At 39.3% G+C, this 22,476-nt stretch overlaps 1 protein-coding gene across 1 annotated transcript in view; it reads right to left on the bottom strand.

The window, feature by feature from the left end:
- The window catches only part of LOC106094759 (neuropeptides capa receptor), an 84,179-nt gene that overhangs the window by 3,688 nt on the left and 58,015 nt on the right, over positions 1-22,476 (bottom strand). Inside the window, exons 8-10 of the mRNA XM_059360429.1 lie at positions 22,122-22,266; positions 21,867-22,053; positions 21,640-21,747 (exon numbers count right to left, since the gene is read on the bottom strand). Of these exons, the coding sequence (XP_059216412.1) occupies positions 21,640-21,747; positions 21,867-22,053; positions 22,122-22,266 (440 nt within the window). The remainder of the gene's footprint in view (positions 1-21,639; positions 21,748-21,866; positions 22,054-22,121; positions 22,267-22,476) is intronic.

Raw genomic sequence — 22,476 nt, 5'->3', positions numbered from 1 at the left:
TTTCAACCGATCTGCACCAAATTTGGCACGGAATGTTTTGTTACTGATTTCAACATATCTGGAAAATTTCATGAAAATCGGTTCAGATTTAGATATAGCTTCCATATATATCTTTCATCCGATTTGGCCTTTAAGGCCATAGAAGCCATAATTTTGATCCGATTTTTACAAAATTTTGCATGAGATGCTTTATCTGATGTCTTCATATGTGTGCAAAATTTCATAAAAATCTGTTCAGATTTAGATATAGCTCCCATCTATGGTTGCCCAAAAAGTAATTGCGGATTTTTCATATAGTCGGCGTTGACAAATTTTTTCACAGCTAGTGACTCTGTAATTGCATTCTTTCTTCTGTCAGTTATCAGCTGTTACTTTTAGCTTGCTTTAGAAAAAAAGTGTAAAAAAAGTATATTTGATTAAAGTTCATTCTAAGTTTTATTAAAAATGCATTTACTTTCTTTTAAAAAACCCGCAATTACTTTTTGGGCAACCCAATATATCGTTCATCCGGTATGGCCTTTTAAGGCTGTAGAATCCACAATTTTCGTCCGATTTTGCATGAGACGTTTGAATTGACTTTCCAATAAGTGCGTTCATTAAAATCGGTCATAACTTAGATATAGCTCAAATGTGTATATTTCATCCGTTATGGACTTTTAAGGCGTCAAAATCCACAATTTTGGTCACATCCAATATAAGGCGTGTGATGTTCTACTTCATGTCCCAGTATGTGTCATTAAAATAGGCACAGGTTTCGTTCGTTCGCCTTTTAAAGATCTGGAAATCCAAATCTTTTTTGGCCCAAACTGAATTCTGACTAGATTTCGAGATAAGTTGTACTACATGCACTACAGTTTCCATTTCTATATTCGCCATATTCTAATTGTGAAGTTAACAAATCCTGAATATTTTCACACCATTTGTTAAGCATTGCCCACCATGAACAACACATGAACATATCATCAATCAATTGGGCAACCTATTTAATGCAAAATGTTTCATATCGATATTCTAATGTTGTCATACAACAAAAAAAACTCTATCTTAAAGGATGACATGCTACAAATTCATAACATTATCCTTAAAACCCGCAAGACTTTTAGCACACAAATTTAAAGCTAAAAGCCAACCAAATGCTATATCAAAAGGAATAATGTAAAAATATCACTTATCCACAGGGGAGAAGGGGGATTTCATGAAATTAAATGATAACAAAACCAAGAAAATCTCAGCATATGCCTGCTTCAGTGGCTTTTTTTTGTCACTGTGGCCTAAAAATCATGTAGGGCTGGTTTGAAAAGTCACAACTAAACTGAGTCAGGAATAAACCAGCTAACTGACTGATGGTGGTGGTGATATCGACAAAACCACTCATATAACTCTTGTCAAGGACAAGAGCAACACAACACTGACATCGTTTTGCTCAAGCCAAAATTTAAAGATAACGCAGGGAAGATACGAAAAAAAGGAAAGCGCGAACATCTTACCCTCTCTCTCTATGTCTTCCTTTCGAAAAAAAGGACTGTCACAGCGTAAAAAAAACCAAAAGGGAACATTTCTAAGTCTGCGGCATGCTAAAGTTTCCTCTTTCAATCTGTGCCGAGGCATATATCAAACAAACCCCCAGCATTAAAGCCTGGCATGAGGGGATGACATGGAGCTTAGTTTCCCTTTTGTCAGTAGTATGTGTGTAAGCATGTACCAGGCGTATGTATCTCTGTTAGTCTCTGCAAATATTTAAATTTTATATAAGCACGACAAACATTCCCGCAATACATGCCGTGGTAGAGTTTCAATGTAATTTTTTTAGATTTATTCCTCATATTGCTTTAATGCCTGGTCCATAGGCACAATGATTTCAGCCCCTCAACACATTGAATTCCATTGTCAATGAACTACATTGGATGGGTCCCCAGAGGTGCCTATTGGCATTTACCTCTGGTTCTTGATTTGGACGACATTTTATTCAAACAAAATAATTTAGAATTACAACTTAAAATACTGATTTAAAATGAACAAAAGAATGCCTGGCCGAATCTTGGATACCCACTACCATGAACTCTGCTAAAGTGGCACCCTTGTTAAATCCGTTTTTATTTGAATTATTTTGAAACTGTCTAATGGGGCATTGGTTCGAAGAAGCTCCTTAGTTCGAAGAAGCTTTGACGGTCCATGTATATCGTGACGGTCTGATCAGGCAGTTGTTGGAAGTCATAACAAAAAACCTCATGCAAAATTTCAGCCAAATCAGATAATAATTGCGCCCTCTAGAGGCTCAAGAAGTCAAGACCCAAGATCGGTTTATATGGCACCTATATCAGGTTATGGACCGATTCGAACAAAACTTAACGCAGTTGTTGGATTTCATAACAAAATACGTCGTGCAAAATTTCTGCGAAATCGGATAACAATTGCGCCCTCTAGAGGCTCGAGAACTGAAGACCCCAGATCAGTTTATATGGCAGCTATACCAGGTTATCGACCGATTTGAACCATACTTGGCACAGTTGTTGGAAGTCATAGCGAAACACGCCGCGCAAAATTTCATTCCAATCGGGTAAGAATTGCGCCCTCTAGAGGCTCAAGAAGTCAAGACCCAAGATCGGCTTATATGGCAGCCATATCCAAATCTGGACCGATCTGGGCTAAATTGAATAACAATGTCGAAGGGCCGAACACAATTCACTGACCCAAATTTCAGCAAAATCGTATAATAAATGTGGCTTTAATGGGCCTAAGACCCTTAGTCGGCGGATCGATCTATATGGCAGCTATATTCAAATCTGGACCGATCTGAGCCAAATTGACGAAGGATATCGAAGGGCCTAACACATATTACTGTCCCAAATTTCAGCAAAATCGGATAGTAAATGTGGCTTTTATGGGCCTAAGACCCTAAATCAAAGGATCGGTCTATATGGCAGCTATATCCAAAACTGACGAGGGATGTCAAGGGGCCTAACACAACTCACTATCCTAAATATCAGCAAAATCGGATAGTAAATGCGCCTTTGATAAGCCCAAAACCTTAAATCTATAGATCGGTCTATATGGCAGCTATATTCAAATCTGGACCGATCTGAGCCAAATTGAAGAAGGATGCTGAGGGACGTATCTCGGAACGTAACTCACTGTCCCAAATTTCGGCTAAATCGGACAATAAATGCGCCTTTAATGGCCCCAAAACCTTAAAACGGAGGATCGGTCTGTATGGCACCTATATCCAAATCTGGACCTATCTGGGCCAAAATATACGAAGGATGTCGAAGAGCCCCACATAACTCACTGTCTCAAATTTCAGCGAAATCGGATAATAAATGTGGCTCTTATGGGCCTAAGACCCTAAATCAGAGGATCGGTCTATATGGCAGTTATATCCAAATCTGGACCGATCTGAGCCAAATTGACGAAGGATGTCGAGGAGCCCAATATAACTCACTGTCTCAAATTTCAGCGAAATCGGATAATAAATGTGGCTTTTATGGGCCTAAGACTCTAAATCGGCGGATCGGTCTATATGGGGGCTATATCCAAATCTGGACCGATCTGAGCCAAATTCACGAAGGATGTTGAAGGGCCTAACAAAACTCACTGACCCAAATTTCGGCGAAATCGGATAATAAATGTTCAAAATATGGGCTCAAAGTCCCAAATCGAGAGATCGGTCTATATGGCATCTATATCCAAATCTGGACCGATCTGAGCCAAATTCACGAAGGATGTTGAAGGGCCTAACAAAACTCACTGATCCAAATTTCTGCAAAATCGGTTAACAAATGTGGCATTAATGGGCCTAAGACCCTTAATCGGCGGATCGATCTATATGGCAGCTACATCCAAATCTGGACCGATCTATCCTAAATAGCAGCAAAATCGGATAGTAAATGCGCCTTTGATAAGCCCAAAACCTTAAATCTAGAGATCGGTCTATATGGCAGCTATATTCAAATCTGGACCGATCTGAGCCAAATTGAAGATGGATGCCGAGGGACGTATCTCGGAACGTAACTCACTTCGGCGAAATCGGACAATAAATGCGCCTTTAATGGCCCCAAAACCTTAAAACGGAGGATCGGTCTGTATGGCACCTATATCCAAATCTGTACCTATCTGGGCCAAAATATACGAAGGATGTCGAAGAGCCCCACATAACTCACTGTCTCAAATTTCAGCGAAATCGGATGATAAATGTGGCTTTTATGGGCCTACGACCCTAAATCAGAGGATCGGTCTATATGGCAGTTATATCCAAATCTGGACCGATCTGAGCCACATTGACGAAGGATGTCGAGAAGCCCAAAATAACTCACTGTCTCAAATTTCAGCAAAATCGGATAATAAATGTGGCTTTTATGGGCCTAAGACTCTAAATCGGCGAATCGGTCTATATGGGGGCTATATCCAAATCTGGACCGATCTGAGCCAAATTCACGAAGGATGTTGAAGGGCCTAACAAAACTCACTGATCCAAATTTCTGCAAAATCGGTTAACAAATGTGGCATTAATGGGCCTAAGACCCTTAATCGGCGGATCGATCTATATGGCAGCTATATCGAAATCTGTACCCATCTGGGCCAAATTGAAGAAGGACGTCGAAGGGCCTCACATAACTCACTATCTCAAATTCCAGCAAAATCGGATAATAAATTTGGCTTTTTTGGGCCTTAGACCCTAAATCGGCGGATCGGTCTATAAGGGGACAATATTAAGATATAGTCCGATATAGCCCATCTTCGAACTAAACCTGCTTATGGTCAAAAATAATGAATCTGTGCAGAGTTTCACCTCAATATCGCTATTTTAAAGACGGTAGCGTGATTTCAACAGACAGACGGGCGGACGGACATGATCGGGCTGATCAAGAATATATATACCTTATAGCGTCGGAAATGGATATTTCGATGTGTTGCAAACGGAATGACAAAATGAATATACTCTCATCCTTGGGAGGTGGTTATAAAAATTGGTATCTCTGTAAAATGTCGATCGGCTATTTTTACGCGTTCGACAGCTATCGTGATTTCGAAAGACAGACGGAGGGACGATTATAGCTGAATCAACTTGAATGTCAGTATAATCAAGAGTAATATACATTATGGGCTCGTAGGTTAGTTTCTCGAGGTGTTACAAACGGTATGACCAGTTTTGATTACCCTCCATCCTATGCTGTAGTGTATGGAAATCAACATCCCCACTGTTTCATGGTACTTATGTCCTTCCTCTTTAGGGCTCTCTAATTTTACATTTGCTCATAGAAAACAAATTCCATAGACTAGTGTGATTGGGCACAATAACATGTCGTTATCGGTGAAATTAGTTTTTTTTTATCGGAGAGAGAGGGCTATTTGACTCAACATATGGAAATATTTGCTGATTTCTAAGTAAAGAATCGCAAGTTACAGCAGCCAGTTGTATGCCGTATTTGCACACTCAACAATTTCCCCCCCCCCCCAAAGATACAGGCAATGACTGTGTAAAGAACGAAGTAAAAGTCGCACTCACACCAATGCAAGGCAAAAGATTTGTAAATCGGTTTTTGTTCTGTTTGCCTTTCCCAATAACAAGGAAAATGTTGGCAAAATATGCGGCAGGGACAGAATTTAATGGGAATTTCAATGAAAATTTGGAAAATAATCAAATTTAACATATTCAGCACAAATTAAATCATCATTTGAAATGAATGAACTTCAAAGCAAATTAGCATTTGATAATGGAATGTGTATTTTTCGAATAATTTCACGCCCCGTTGGAAGTGTTTGCTCAAGAAGCGCTTCACTTATAAGGCACCTAAAGGTTGTCAAGGGAAGAGATTGCAACTGAAACAAAAACGAAAGATGGCAGACAGGTGTTGGTTTGAGTTGGTTCGAGAGGAGCAGGCAAATTTGTACAAAAACAAATGAAATTGATTTTGAATACATTTTGTAGCTAAAGGCAACAGCATTAAGGCACTTTTTTTTTTTGTTAAATGATAATACGAAAATAGACTCAAGGACAAGGAAGCTTGAAATAAGTCTCTATAGGCTAAAGAAAATTTTGGAATTTTATGCCTTTATAACTTAAGCTTTAAATTTGGTTTTGTTTTTATTACCATGCTAATGTAGCAGCTGAGGGGAATTACCACCACAACCAATTTTCTCAATAACTTTCAGCATTGACTTTTTCTTCGTGCCTTCTCTCTCCCCCTTTGTCAATGTTCTAAGCCTACCAGGAAATTATTTCATTAACTTTTTATACCCTCCACCATAGGATGGGGGTATACTAATTTCGTCATTCTGTTTGTAACTACTCGAAATATTCGTCTGGGACCCCATAAAGTATATACATTCTTGATCGTCATGACATTTTAAGTAGGGCTAGCCATGTCCGTCCGTCTGTTTGTCGAAAGCACGCTAACTTCCGAAGGAGTAAAGCTAGCCATTTTAAATTTTGCACAAATACTTCTTATTAGTGTAGGTCGGTTGGGATTGTAAATGGGCCATATCGGTCCATGTTTTGATATAGCTGCCATATAAATCGATCTTGGGTCTTGATTTCTTGAGCATATAGAGGGCGCAATTCCTATCCGATTGAAATTAAATTTAGCAAAACATGTTTTGTTATGATATCCAAGAACTGTGTCAAGTATGGTTCAAATCGGTCCATAATCTGATATAGCTGCCATATAAACCGATCTTGGGTCTTGACTTCTTGAGCCTCTAGAAGGCGCAATTCCAATCCGATTGGAATGAAAATTTGCACGACGTGTTTCGGTATGACTTCCAACAACTGTGCCAAATATGGTTCAAATCGGTCCATAACCTGATATAGTTGCCATATAAACCTATCTTGGGTTTTGAATTCTTGAGTCTCTAGAGGGCGCAATTCTTATCCGATTGGAATGAAATTTTGCACGACGTGTTATGTTATGATATCCAACAACTGTGGCAAGTATGGTTCAAATCGGTCCATAACCTGATATAGCTGCCATATAAACCGATCTAGGGTCTTGACTTCTTTAGCCTCTAGAGGGCGCATTTCTTATCCGATTGGAATGAAATTTTGCAAGACGTATTTTGTTATGATATTCAAGCACTGTGGCAAGTGTGGTTCAATTCGGCCAATAACCTGATATAGCTGTCATATAAACCGATCTTGGATCTTGACTTCTTGAGCCTCTAGAGGGCGCAGTTCGTATCCGATTGGAATGAAATTTTCCACGACGTGTTTCGCTATGACTTCCAACAACTGTGGTAGGTATGGTACAAATTGGTACATAACCTGATATAGCTGCCATATGAACCGATCTTAAATCTTGACTTCTTGAGCCTCTAGAGGGCGCAATTCTTATCCGATTTGAATGAAATTTCACAAGACGTATTTTGTTATGATATTCAAACACTGTGTTAAGTGTGGTTCAAATCGGTCCATAAACTGATATAGCTGCTATAAAAACCGATCTGGGGTCTTGACTTCTTGAGCCTCTAGAGTGCGCAATTCGTATTCGATTGGAATGAAATTTTGCATGAAGTATTTTGTTATGATATCCAACAACTGTGCTAAGTATGGTTCAAATCGGTGCATAACCTGATATAGCGGCCATATAAACCTATCTTGGGTCTTGACTTCTTGAGCCTCTAGAGGGCGCAATTCTTATCCGATTGAAATAAAATTTCGCACGACGTATTATGCCAATAACTATGGCAAGTATGGTTCAAATCGGTTCATAACCTGATATAGTTGTCATATAAACCGATCTTGGGTCTTGGCTTCTTCAGCCTCTAGAGGGCGCAATTCGTATCCGATTGGAATGAAATTTTGCACGACGTGTTTCGCTGTGACTTCCAACAACCGTGCTAAGTATGGTTCAAATCGGTCCATAATCTGATATAGCTGCCATATAAACCGATCTTGGGTCTTGACTTCTTGAGCCTCTAGAAGGCGCAATTCCAATTCGTTTGGAATGAAAATTTGCACGACGTGTTTCGGTATGACTTCCAACAACTGTGCCAAATGTGGTTCAAATCGGTCCATAAGCTGATATAGTTGCCATATAAACCTATCTTGGGTTTTGACTTCTTGAGCCTCTAGAGGGCGCAATTCTTATCCAATTGGAATGAAATTTCGCACGACGTGTTTCACTATGACTTTCAACAACTGTGCCTAGTATGGTTCAAATCGGTTCATAACCTGATATAGCTGCCATATGAACCGATCTTGAATCTTGACTTCTAAAGCAACTAGAGGGCGCCATTCTTATCCGATTTGAATGAAATTTTGCACGACGCGTTTCACTATGACTTTCAACAACTGTGCCAAGTATGAATCAAATCGGACCATAAACTGATATAGCTGCCATATAAACCGATCTTGGGTCTTGACTTCTTGAGCCTCTAGAGGGCGCAATTCTTAACCGATTGGAATGAAATTTTGCACGACGTGTTATGTTATGATATCGAACAACTGTGCTAAGTATGGTTCAAATCGGTTTATAACCTGATATAGTTGTCATATAAACCGGTCTTGGGTCTTGGCTTCTTCAGCTTCTAGAGGGCGCAATTCGTATCCGATTGGAATCAAATTTTGCACGACGTGTTTCGCTGTGACTTTCAACAACTGTGCCAAGTATGGTTCAAATCGGTCTATAACCTGATATAGCTACCATATTACCCGATCTGGGATCTTGACTTGTTGAGCCTCTAGAGGTCGCAATTATTGTCCGTTTTGCCCAAATTTTTGTACGACGGATCCCATCAACATACGTGTTTATTATGGTCTGAATCGGTCTATAGCCTGATACAGCTCCCATATAAACCGATCTCTCTATTTTACTTTTTGAGCCCCCAAAAGCGCAATTCTTAGTCGAATTGGCTGAAATTTTACACAGGTCTCCAACATAAAATTTAATTGTGCTCCAAACCGGACCATATCTAGATATCGCTCTAAAAACAGAGCAAATCTTTTCTTTTATCATTTTTTTTTTTTGCCTAAGAAGAGATGCCGGGAAAAGAACTCGACAAATGCCATCCATGGTGGAGGTTATATAAGATTCGGCCCGGCCGAACTTAGCTCGCTTTCACTTGTTTTGTATTATGACAGATAACGTCGCCCCTCCACTAAGCGTTTAACGTTTTGTTATTATTTGAACATTTTTCTACAAAACTTACCAAATAAAATTTAATACTTTCACGCACAGACATTTTGCTGAAATTTTTGTTGGTAAAACTTTTTCATGACCATCGAGCTGAAAATCTCCCAAGCTTTAAGTTGTTGTGTCATAAACAAATTTACAAACAAAGTTGCATGTAGACAAAATTAAAAAAGTTTAAGTTTTATAGATTGACACAAGAAACAGGGCCAAAGGGCCATGCATGTCGTGGTGGGCATGCTCTTTGCCGAGTGGGGTTGGAAAAACTTTGGAAAAAGATGGAAAATTATAATCTAACAATGGTTTTTAACTTTTTTAATAGATAAAAGGAACATTGGTTAGGCATTAAGTTATCCAAAGTTGAAGAAACTGAAGGAAATGGCTTAAAGATACGGCCAAACCAAGTTGTTATTATACACACATCCATAGGATGGGGTATAATGTCACGATAGCGGTCGAACGCGTAGAGCTATCCGCTTGAAATTTTACACAGTTGCTTAATATTGATGTAGGTCATTGGGGAATGCAAATAGGCCATATAGGTTTAGATTTTGATATAGATCCCATATAAACCGATCTCCGGATTTGACTTCTTGACCCCTTGGAAGCCGCAATTATTGTGCGATTTGGCTGAAATTTTGCACATTGTGTTCCGTTATGACTTGCAACAACTGCGCCATGTGCATTGTCCCAAATTTCGATGAAATCGGACAATAAATGCGCCTCTTTTGGGCCCAAAACCCTAAATCGAGAGATCGGTCTATATGGCAGCTATATCCAAATCTGGACCGATCTGGGCCAAATTGAAAAAGAATGTCGAAGGTCTTAACACAACTCACTGTACCAAATTGCGGCGACATCGGACAATAAATGCGCTTTTTATGGCCCAAAACCTAAAACCGAGAGATCGGTCTATATGGCAGCTATATCCAAATCTGGACCAATCTGTGCCATAATGCAGAAGTATGTCGAGGAACTTAACTTAACTCACAGTCCCAAATTTTGGCGATGTCGGACAAACAATGCGCCTTTTATGGGCCTAAGACCCTAAATCGGAGAATCGGTCTATATGGCAGCTATATCCAAATCTGAACCGATCTGAGCCAAATTAACGAAGGATGTCGGAGGCCCTCACACAATTCATTGTCCAAATTTCAGCAAAATCGGATAATAAATGTGGCTTTTATGGGCCTAAGACCCTAAATCGGCGGATCGGTCTATATGGCATCTATATCCAAATCTGAACCGATCGAAGCCAAATTGACGAATTATGTCGAAAGGCCCTAAACAACTCCATGTCCCAAATTTCACCAAAATCGGATAATAAATGTGGCTTTTATGGGCCTAAGACCCTAAATCGGCGGATCGGCCTATATGGCAGCTATATCCAAATCTGGACCGACCTGAGACAAATTGAAAAAGAATGCCAAAGGTCCTAACACAACTCACTGTCTTAAATTTCAGCGACATCGGACAATAAATGCGCCTTTTATGGCCCCAAAATCTAAAACCGAGAAATCGGTCTATATAGCAGCTATATCCAAATCTTACCCGATCTGCGCCATATTGCAGAGTCATGTCGAGGGGCTTAACCTAGCTCATTGTCCCAAATTTCGTCAACTTCGGACAATAAATGCGCATCTTATGGGCCCAAAACTCTAAATCGAGAGATCGGTCTATATGGCAGCTATATTCAAATCTAGACCAATCTGTGCCATAATGCAGAAGTATGTCGAGGGGCTTAACTTAACTCACTGTCCCAAATTTTGGCGATGTCGGACAAACAATGCGCCTTTTATGGGCCTAAGACCCTAAATCGGAAAATCGGTCTATATGGCAGCTATATCCAAATCTGACCAATCTGTGCCATAATGCAGGAGTATGTCGAGGGGCTCAACTTAACTCACTGTCCCAAATTTTGGCGATATTGGACAAACAGTGCGCCTTTTATGGGCCTAAGACCCTAAATCGGATGATCGGTCTATATGGCAGCTATACCCAAATCTGAACTGATCTGAGCCAAATTAACGAAGGATGTCGGAGGCACTCACACAACTCATTGTCCCAAATTTCACCAAAATCATTAATAATAAATGTAGCTTTTATGGGCTTAAAACCCTAAATCGGAGGATCGGCCTATATGGCAGCTATATCCAAATCTGTACCCATCTGGGCCAAATTGAATAAAGATGTCTAAGGGCCTAGCACAACTCCATATCCCAAATTTTACCAAAATCGGATAATAAATGTGGCTTTTATGGGCCTTAGACCCTAAATCGGAGGATCGGTCTATATGGCAGCTATATCCAAATCTGAACCGATCCAAGCCAAATTGACCAGTAATGTCGAAAGGCCCAACACAACTCCATGTTCCAAATTTCACCAAAATCGGATAATAAATGTGGCTTTTATGGGCCTAAGACCCTAAATCGGAGGATCGGTCGATATGGGGGCTATATCAAGATATAGTCCGATCCCCCTTAACATTATTTTCGGAAACGCCAGATTCCGGAGACGGGTGGTGCGATTTAAGCGAAATTGTGTTTGCTCTCATGTAATACCATAAAAATAAAAATTTGGTATCCAAATTTCGGATGGGGTACCTAGGGGGGCCGCCCCACCCTTAAACCTACCAAACATATATAAACCAATCTCGACAATATGGGACTCAAATGAAAGGTATTTGGGATAAGAAAACGTCTCAGTCGTTGTGTCCGTCATGATAGGTCACTGTATAATCGGAAAACATGCTAATAGAGTGAAGGTTGCCAGCTACGACTTTTGCAGAAGCTGTGAGGACATCGAAGAAGAAGATACTATGGAACACCTTCAATGTGTGTGTCCCGCACTAGCAGTCAAAAGGAGTTCCACTTTAGGTTCTCATTTCTTTGTCTGATTTAGCGGATGTGAACATTCGCAAGTTATTGGGCTTCATAAAGCGATCTGGATGGTTCAACGGCAGGAAATAGAAGGCATCTTCCTTCTTCTGTTCCTGTGGTATCACAATGGATGAAAACGTCTTAGTGAGTCTGATGGCAGACTGGCACTTAAACCTAACCCAATCTAATCTACTCATTTGATTGATTGATCGTTTCTACACTCTGAGTCGATCTAGACATGTCCCTCCGTCTGTCAAAATCACGATAGCGGTTGAACATGCAAAGCTAGCCGCTTGAAATTTTGTACAGCAACTAACTATTGATATGGGTCGTTGGGGATCGCAAATGGGCCATATGGGTTGAGATTTGGATATAGCTCCCATATAAATCGATCTCCCGAATTGACTTCTTGAGCCCCTGAAAGCCGCAATTTATGTCCGATTTGGCTTAAATTATGCAGATAGTGTTCTGTTATGACTTCCAACAACTGTGCAAAGTAAAGTCCAAATCGGTCTATAACCTGGAATAGTTCCCATATAAATCGGTCGCCCTTTTAACTTCTGGAGCTTTAAGAGGGCGCAATAACTATCCAATTTTATGACTTCTAACAGCCTTGCCAAGTAGGGTCTACATCGGCCATAACTGGATAGAACTCCAATATTTTGGAGTTCTATCCCACGAACTCTATGGTTTCGGCCTGGCCATCCATGGATTTGGCCAGGCCAAACTTAAGGCACTTTTACTGGTTATTAAATAAGGCTATTCCAGGTGACACATTGGGAATGTCGGGATACCCAATTGAAATGAAGAAGGAATCAAGATTGGCCCGCACTTTGTCAAGTTGTCCCATTTCACATAGTCCCTAATGACCCGAATTTTTACTAAAATAACACGAAATGCCAATATAAGTGTGACTCTCTGGCTATAAGAGGATGCAGTATGTTTTTTTTTTTTTTTTTTTTTTTTTTTTTTTTTTTCATTTTAATGATATCAAAATGTCATAACCTTTATTCTTAATGACAAAAAATGTCACAAGTTTTAACCTTTAATCAAAAAAGTATCCAGCATGGCATTACATTCAGAAAGTTCGTATGTGTGAACAAATATGTTTTTTTAAATTAAAATTTCAACTCAAACTAAATATGATTGCACAAATATTCATTTGAATATGAATCACACATATGGTCATCCCTTACTTGCACAGAAACTTTTGTTACACACATGTGCATGGAATTTGGAACTTTGTGCAAACAGTTTTCACTTCAAAGGAGTTTTGATCAGGGATTCATCGTAGTATTCATATTATGTAAAAAAAAAAATTAAAACTTTTGTGTTTTCCATAACAATCTTTTTCCCATTGAGCATTGCACATTGAACTATGGAACGAGGAACCATGAACGGAAATTCCAAACTCAGCTTCCTAAAATATGTTAATTTAAGCTGTGCTGTTATGATGCGTACATGCCAAAAACATCACAAATTTCATGCTGGATATTTTGAATATATAAAAATATTTAATAAATATGCATGTTATGCATATTAAAAAAAACCTTAGCCTACTTTAGGGCGTTATAGGAAAGAAAAACTAGTGTATACCCCACAAGATAGCATCCATTGTTTTGTTCACCAACGCGAAAATACTTGACTGCCCAATGAAATAATAAATTACTCGAAATCTTGTTACTATAGGGATTTTCATTACATCAAATTGTTTTCTTCCCTCTACCAACGTTCATAGTTCAACTATGAGGCTCTAATTTAATATTCTTTTATTCATGAGAAAGTAGCAAATGGTCGTAAATAAAGGATGCTTTGTACAACATTTCCGTAATTTGGTTGCCAAATTCCCAAAACGGCAACGATGGTAGTTAGAATAAGTAAGAGAGTGCTAAGTTCGGCCGGGCCGAATCTTATATACCCCCCCCCCCACCATGGATCGCATTTGTCGAGTTCTAAGCGCGGTATCTCTTTTTTTGGCAAACAAAAAATATTGAATAAGAACTGTTATGCTATTGGAGCTATATCAAGTTATAGTCCGATTCGGAACATAAATGAATGCTGAACACTGTAGAAGTCATTGTGTAAAATTTCAGTTCATTCGGATAAGAATTGCTCCTTGTAGGGGCTCAAGAAGCAAAATCGGGACATAGGTTAATATGGGATCTGTATCAAGCTATTGATCGATTCAGACCATATTAAACATGTATGTTGAAGGGCATGAGGGAAGACGTTGTACAAAATTTCATTCAAATCGAATGACAATTGCGCCCTCTAGAGGCTCAACAAATCACGATCCCAAATCGGTTTATATGGCAGGTTATAAGCCGATTTGAATCATACTAAACACAGTTGTTGGATCTGATGCCAAAACACTACGTGCACAATTTCAGTCAAATCGGATAAGAATTGCGCCCTCTAGAGGCTGAAGAAGTCAAAATGCAAGATCGGTTTATATGGCAGCTATATAAAAACAGAGACCGATGCCAACCATACTTAGCACAGCTGTTGGAAGTGAAATCGGAACACTACGTGCAAAATTATAGTCAAATCGGACGAGAATTGCGCCCTCTAGAGGCTCAAGAAGTCAAGATCCCAGATCGGTCTATATGGCAGCTATATCAGATTATAAACCGATTTGAATCATACTTAGCACAGTTGTTGGAAGTGATTCCAAAACACTATGTGCAAAATTTCAATCAAATCGGACGATAATTGCGACCTCTAGAGGCTGAAGAAGTCAAGACCCAAGATCGGTTAATATGGCAGCTATATCAAAACATAGACCGATTTCAACCATACTTAGCACAGTTGTTGGAAGTGATATCAGAACACTTCGTGCACAATTTCAGTCAAATCGGACGGGAATTGCGCCCTCTAGAGGCTGAAGAAGTCAAGACCCAGATCGGTTTATATGGCAGCATATCAAAACATAGACCGATTTCAACCATACTTAGCACAGTTGTTGGAAATGATATCAGAACACTACGTGCAAAATTTTAATCAAATCGGAAGAGAATCGCCCCCTCTAGAGGCTGAAGAAGTCAAGACCCAAGATCAGTTTATATGGCAGCTATATCAAAATTTGCACCGATTTGGCCCATTTACAATCCCAACCGAACTACACTTATAAAAAGTATTTGTGAAAAATTTCAAGCGACTAGCTTTACTCCTTCGAAAGTTAGCGTGCTTTCGACAGACGGACGGACGGACGGACAGGCGGACGAATGGACAGACGGACGGACGAACAGGCGGACGGACGGACAGGCGGACGAATGGACAGACGGACGGACATGGCTATATCGACTTGAATTGTCATGACGATCAAGAATATATATACTTTATGGGGTCTTAGACGCATATTTCGAAATGTTACAAACAGAATGACAAAATTAGTATACCCCCATCCTATGATGGAGGATGTAAAAATTATTAAATCAATTATTTTTATACCCACCACTATAGAAAGAGGGTATACTAATCCAAATGGCGGCTTCCAGGGCCTCAAAAAGTCATATGGAGAGATTGGTTTATATGGGAGCTATATCCAAATCTGAACCGATATGGCCCATTTGCAATCCCCAACGACCTTCATTAATACTAAGTATCTGTACGAAATTTCAAGCGGTTAGCTTTACGCATTCGACCGCTATCGTGATTTTGGCAGACGGGCGGACCGGACATGGCTAGATCGACTCAGGATGTCAGGGCCGAGAATATCTATACTTTATGAGGTCCTAGATACATATTTCGAGGTGTCACAAACGGAATGACTAGATTCGTACACTCCCATCCTAAGGTTGTGGGCATAGAAATAAAATACAAATGTAAATGTGTGTCTCAGTTGTTGTTTATAATCCCTCCTGTTGTTATAGTCCCTCCACCAAGGGATGGGGGTGTACTGATATCGCATTTCCATTTTTCTAATACATCAAAATTTTTATCTGAACTAGGTGCTCGAAATATGGCAAAAATACTTCTTAGTAGCGCAGGTTGGTTGGGATTTTAAATGTGGAAAATCGGTCCATGTTATGGTATTTCTGCCATATAAACGGACATTGTATCTTGACATCTTGAGCCGCTAGAGGGCGCAATTATTGTCCGATTTGGCTGAAACTTTCCATGAAGTGTTTTGTTCTAACAACTGCGCCAAATATGATTCAAATAGGTTCATAACCTGACATATCTCCCATATAAACCGACTGCAACTCTTGAGCCGCTAGAGGGCGCAATTATTGTCCGATTTGGCTGAAATTGCGTATGAAGTGCTTTGGTTTGACCCTCAACAACTGTGCCAAGTATGGTCTAAAATGGTTTATAACGTGATATAGCTCCCATATAAATTGATTCCGGCTCTTGACTTCATAAGCCGCTAGAGGGCGCAAATACAATCCAATTTGGCTAAAACTTTGCATGAAGTGTTTTGATCAAACTTCTAACAACTGCGCCAAGTATGATTCAAATCGGTTCATAATATAGCATAGCTCCCATATAAACCGCTTGCGATTCTTGACTTCTTCAGCCGCTAGAGGGCGCAATTATTGTCCGATTTGGCTGAAATTTGGTATAGAGTGATTTGGTTAGACCACCAACAACTGTGCCCAGTATGGTCCAAATCGGTTTATAACATGATATAGCTCCCATGTAAATCGATTCCGGCTCTTGACTTCATAGGCCGCTAGAGGGCGCAATTACAATCCAATTTGGCTTAAACTTTGCATGAAGTGTTTTGATCAAACTTCTAACAACTGCGCCAAGTATGATTCAAATCGGTTAATAAAATAGCATAGCTCCTATATAAACCGATTGCGACTCTTGACTTCTTCAGCCGCTAGAGGGCGAAATTATTGACCGATATGGCTGATATTGCGTATGAAGCGCTTTGGTTAGACCACCAACAACTGTGCCCAGTATGGTCCAAATCGGTTTATAACGTGATATAGCTCCCATATAAATCGATTCCGGCTCTTGACTTCTTCAGCCGCTAGAGGGCGCAATTATTGTCCGATTTGGTATGGAGTGCTTTGATTAGACCACCAACAACTGTGCCAAGTATGTTCCAAATCGCTTTATAACGTGATATAGCTCCCATATAAATCGATTTCGGCTCTTGACTTCATAAGCCGCTAGAGGGCGCAATTACAATCCAATTTGGCTAAAACTTTGCATGAAGTTTTCTGTTCTAACGTCTTCTGGGCCCCTATAAGCTTAATTTTTTAATGGATTTGGCCGAAATTAGGTGTGTAAGGTACACACTTGCACTGAGTTCATTTAAGGACGTTTTAAGAAGAATCCGTGATCCAAAGATCCCAACTTAGCACATTTTTTCTTGTTTTTGTTTAGAAAATTTAATTTCAATCTGGCTACACTAAAACTAAAATTGTAGTTCCTTGCACTTGAGTGGATGTTGCAAAACAGTCTTCATGGAATAAACGAATGAAACTCATTCCATTAACACATCTCTGATGTTAAATAGAAATCTATTGCCAAGAGTCGAGAATTGCTTGCTAATGAATTTTTAATGCCAACAAAAGCCATCGGAATGGCGAATTTCACTTAGCACAAGAGTTGATCCAAACTGCTGAGATATGCTGCCGCAGTTTATGGAGGATTATTGTTATGCGATAATAAAATCTAATATCCTTCAAATTAAACAAGAGTTGAAAAGGAATCTTCATTTCATTGGTCAATTAAAATTAAGGTGACGAGGAAGTGTAATCAAATTTTAACCTAGGATGTTGGCATTGCACATTTCAGTGTAGGAGAAGCAAATTATTTTAAAGACTAAATAAAGCTCATTTTAATGATGGTGAAGATTGATGTGAGTAAAATAGCTTTCGAGATAAATTTATTTTTATACCCATTGTCGAAGGACGGGTGTTCACTCATTATGTCATTTCGTATGCAACTCATCGAAACAAACATTTCCTACACTATTAAGTAAATGTATATTTTCTGCGTCGTCATAAAAGATCAAGGGCATCAAGCCGTCTGTATGTCTGTTTGGCCATTAAAGTCATGTTACAGTTTTTATAACCTACATCAAGATTGTGGTACAGGGTATGATAAGTTTGTGCATTTGTTTGCAACGTTAAGAAGGAGAAGAGCTAGACCCAATGATAAGTATACCGGTGGACTCAGAATCACTTTCTGTTTCGATTTAGCCATGTCCGCCTGTGAGTCCATGTATTCTTCTAATCAAGGCACAGGTCGTATTTTTTGTCAAATCGTCACGAAACATGTCACTTTTTTGGCTCATGTATGAACGCTATTGATTTTGGTAAAGGTCGGTTCAGTTTTAGATATAGCTCCTATATATATGCATCGCCCAATTTGTACTTAAGTGGCAGTAGTAAAAATCATTTTCAACCGATCTGCATAAAATTTGGCACACATTGTTTTGCTACTTATCTGAACATATATGCAAAATTCTTTTATATTAATTTCTTCATTCAGTTTGTAACACCTCAAAATATGCTTCTCAGACCCCATAAATCATATATGTTCTTGATCGTCATGTCATTGGATGGATGTAGCCATGTCCGTCCCTCTGTCCGTCCGTCCATCCGTCCGTCTGTCTGTCGAAAGCACGCTAACTTTCTAAGGAGTAAAGCTAGCCGCTTGAAATTTTGCACGTATACTTTTTATTAGTGTAGGTCGGTTGGGATTGTAAAAGGGTCCAATCGGTCCATGTTTTGATATAGCTGCTATATAAACGGATTTGGCATCTTGATTTCTTGAGCCTCTAGAGGGCGCAATTCTAGTCCGATTCGACTGAAATTTTGCACAAGGTGTTTTGGTATCACTTCCAAAATCTATGCTAAGTGTGGTTCAAATCGGATCATGTTTTGATATAGCTGCCATATAAACCGATCTGGGATCTTGACTTCTTGAGCCTCTAGAGGGCGCAATTCTCGTCCGATTTGATTGAAATTTTGCACATAATGTTTTGGTATCACTTTCAACAACTGTACTTAGTATGATTCAAATCGGTTCATAATCTGGTATAACTGTTTTATAAACCGATCTTGGATCTTGACTTCTTGAGCCTCTAGAGGGCGCAATTCTCATCCGATTTGGCTGAAATTTCGCATGAGGTGTTTTGTTATGACTTCCAACAACTGTGCTAAGTATGCTTGAAGTCGGCCCATAACCTGATATAGCTGTTATATAAACCTATTTTGGGTCTTGACTTCTTGACCCTCTAGAGGGCGCAATTCTTATCCGATTTGAATGAATTTTGGCAAGACGTGTTTTGTTATGATATCCAACAACTGTGCCAAGTATGGATCAAATTGGTTCATAACTTGATATAGCTGTCATATAAACCGATCTGGGATCTTGACTTCTTGAGCCTCTAGAGGGCGCAATTATTATCCGATTTGCCTGAAATTTTGTACGACGGATTCTCTCATGACCATCAACATACGTGTTTATTATGGTCTGAATCGGTCTTTAGCCCAATACAGCTCTCATATAAATCGATGTCTCTATTTTACTTCTTGAGCTCCCAAAGTGCGCAATTCTTATTCGAATTGGCTGACATTTTACACAGGTCTCCGACATATAATTTAATTGTGGTCCAAACCGGACCATATCTTGATATCGCTCTAATAGCAGAGCAAATGTTTTCTTATATCCTGTTTTGCCTAAGAAGAGATGCCGGTAAAAAAAAAACTCGACAAATGCGATCCATGGTGGAGGGTACATAAGATTCGGCCCGGCCGAACTTAGCACGCTTTTTCTAATATTAAATTGTTATACCCACCACTGTAGGATGGGTGTATACTAATCTAGTCATTCCATTTGTAACACCTCGAAATATATTCTTAATTGTCTCGAAATACTGTTTCGAACTAGCCATGCCCGTCCGTCCGTCAGTCTGTCGAAATTGTGATAGCGGTCGGACGCGTAGAGCAAGCCGCTTGAAATTTTGAACATATACTTTATATTGGTGTAGGTCGTTGGGGATTTTGTAAATTAGCCATATTGGTTCATTGTGCCAAGTAGGGTCCAAATCGGTCAAGAACCTGATATAGCTCCCATATAAACCGATCTCCAGATTTGACTTTTTCAGCCCCTGGAAGCCTCAATTTTAATCCGATTTGGCTGAAGCAAAGTGCGACCCAAATCGGTTTATAACCGCAATTTTTGTCCGATTTGGCTGAAATTTTGTACATGGTATTCTATTGGGTTGCCCAAAAAGTAAATGCGGATTTTTTTAAAAGAAAGTAAATGCATTTTTAATAAAACTTAGAATGAACTTTAATCAAATATACTTTTTTTACACTTTTTTTCTAAAGCAAGCTAAAAGTAACAGCTGATAACTGACAGAAGAAAGAATGCAATTACAGAGTCACAAGCTGTGAAAAAATTTGTCAACGCCGACTATATGAAAAATCCGCAATTACTTTTTGGGCAACCCAATATTTTGGCTTCCAATAACTTTGCCAAATACGGTTTAAATCTGTGTATAACCTAACTTAGATCCCATATAAATCGATCTCCCGATTTGACTTCTCGAATCCCTGAAAGCAGAAATTTTCATTCGATTTGTCTGAAATTTTTTACATGGTGTTCTGTTATGACTCCCAACAACTGTGCTAAGTGCGGTTCAAATCGGTCGAGAACTGTATAGTTCTTGTATAAACCGATCTGCTGACTTCTTCAGCCCCTACAAGCCGCAATTTTTTTCCGATTTGGCTGAAATTTTGCATATAGTGTCTCGTTATGACTCTAAACAACTCTAAACAACTCTAAACAACTCTAAACAACTGCGCCACTCTTGCCAATTCTAATCTAGCCTCGAATAAGAACCAAGTTTCTCAAGTCATTTACCGGCAGCACTTATGGTGCTGGCAGGACTGTAATGAACTAAGCAGGTGCCGTGTGGCTCGCCAGCTGAGCGCCAAGCAGTGGAATAATATACAGACTTGCCAGAATGGTGGTCTACAAACAGCTGCGGTCTGGCTCCCTTCAGATTTCCAATATGGACCACCTCCGTTAGGAAACTACGACTAATCCTTAGCAAAAAGACAGTTACGCGCTGTCTAGAAATGTCTGAAGGGCGGTCATCGCATCAGCATACAAATCACCATTTCGTTTCATATTTCACGTTAGATGTTTGTGATCTATAGATCAATTAGCGTACCAGGAGGGTCTACAGAGCATTTACGAGGATCTGGTATGAGAAATGGAGACCATCGACCATCAAAGAAGTGAATGTCCTCCGGCAAACTAGGGTAGATATGGCTAAGCTACGTTGAATTTCTACCGAGCTAGATTTGAAGCTCTTAAACAGGGACCTCACGACAAGTCACCTATTCATTTACCCAGCCAATCCTACTAGACCTACTATCAGATCACTATGGAAAGATCCCGCCCAATTCCTAACCCTGGATGTTTAAGAGAACCCAATTAAAAACGAAGATACTACTGTAAACGACAATAACAACAAAATCACATCAATGGGAGTTACGAGAGCACTGGTATGGGATAAAGTCAATGTTGAATGTTTTAAAGCAAATATTGTGCCTGATATCCATCCATCTAACCTGACCATGGTATGTACGTGGTAAGAAAAAAAAGTTTTGGTTTACCTTGAAGTTGGAAAATTATGAAAAAAAAACTTTACTTACCTTCTCCAAGGGTGTATTAAAATCCTTATTTTTCCACGTCACATTGTTGGATTTGATGGAGACGCGATCTTTAATATTATTCGAAATTCTAAATGAACGACCATATGTCTGGAATAGAAAACAGCAAAAAGTATAAGGGAAAGCAAAACATGGCAGGTTTAGAATAAAGAAAATAACATACGAATATATTTTCAAGGATTTCTTTTCTCTTTGATATTTCAACTTACCGAATGAGTTCGATCAAAGTTGCCATTATTCGATAAACTTGTGGCTACGGTGGTCTCTCGAAAACTTGACTGATCGCGGGCAAAGCCATTGCTGTAGTAGGCACCCTTGCGCTTTCCACAAAGTATGTCCTTAAACGCCACCCGATAGCGATGTGACATCACATTATACAAAATAGGATTTACGGTGCTAAAAATAGCCAAAAAGTAAACAAAATTTGTTCTTGGTATTGTTTCTTGATTACAGGGAATTCTTACCAGGATACATAATACGCGCAACCTGTTATCGAAAACAGCCATTCATTGATTTCGTAGTAGTATTTGGAACTTTTGCCATGGACAAAGAACAATCGTTGTATGTGAAAGGGAAGCCAGCATATGAAAAATGTTAGCACTACAGCCGCTGTAATTAAGAGCCATGCAAACAACATCACCATTAAAATTTATTGTGTCCACAATTTAAGTAAAACAAAGCCATGTGTAAATTATTTGCAATCAGTAGTAGTCTCATGTAATAGACACTAAACAAACATACGAGAACAATGGTATGGGATTAAGTAAATGTTGGAGATTTACAAGCAAACATCTTTTCTCTTTTGTTTTCTAAGAAGAT

Source organism: Stomoxys calcitrans, chromosome 1, assembly GCF_963082655.1.
Source record: "Stomoxys calcitrans chromosome 1, idStoCalc2.1, whole genome shotgun sequence".
Classification (NCBI taxonomy): domain Eukaryota; kingdom Metazoa; phylum Arthropoda; class Insecta; order Diptera; family Muscidae; genus Stomoxys; species Stomoxys calcitrans.
Note: the sequence above shows the minus strand (reverse complement) of the source record. Positions and strands in the feature narration are given on the sequence as shown.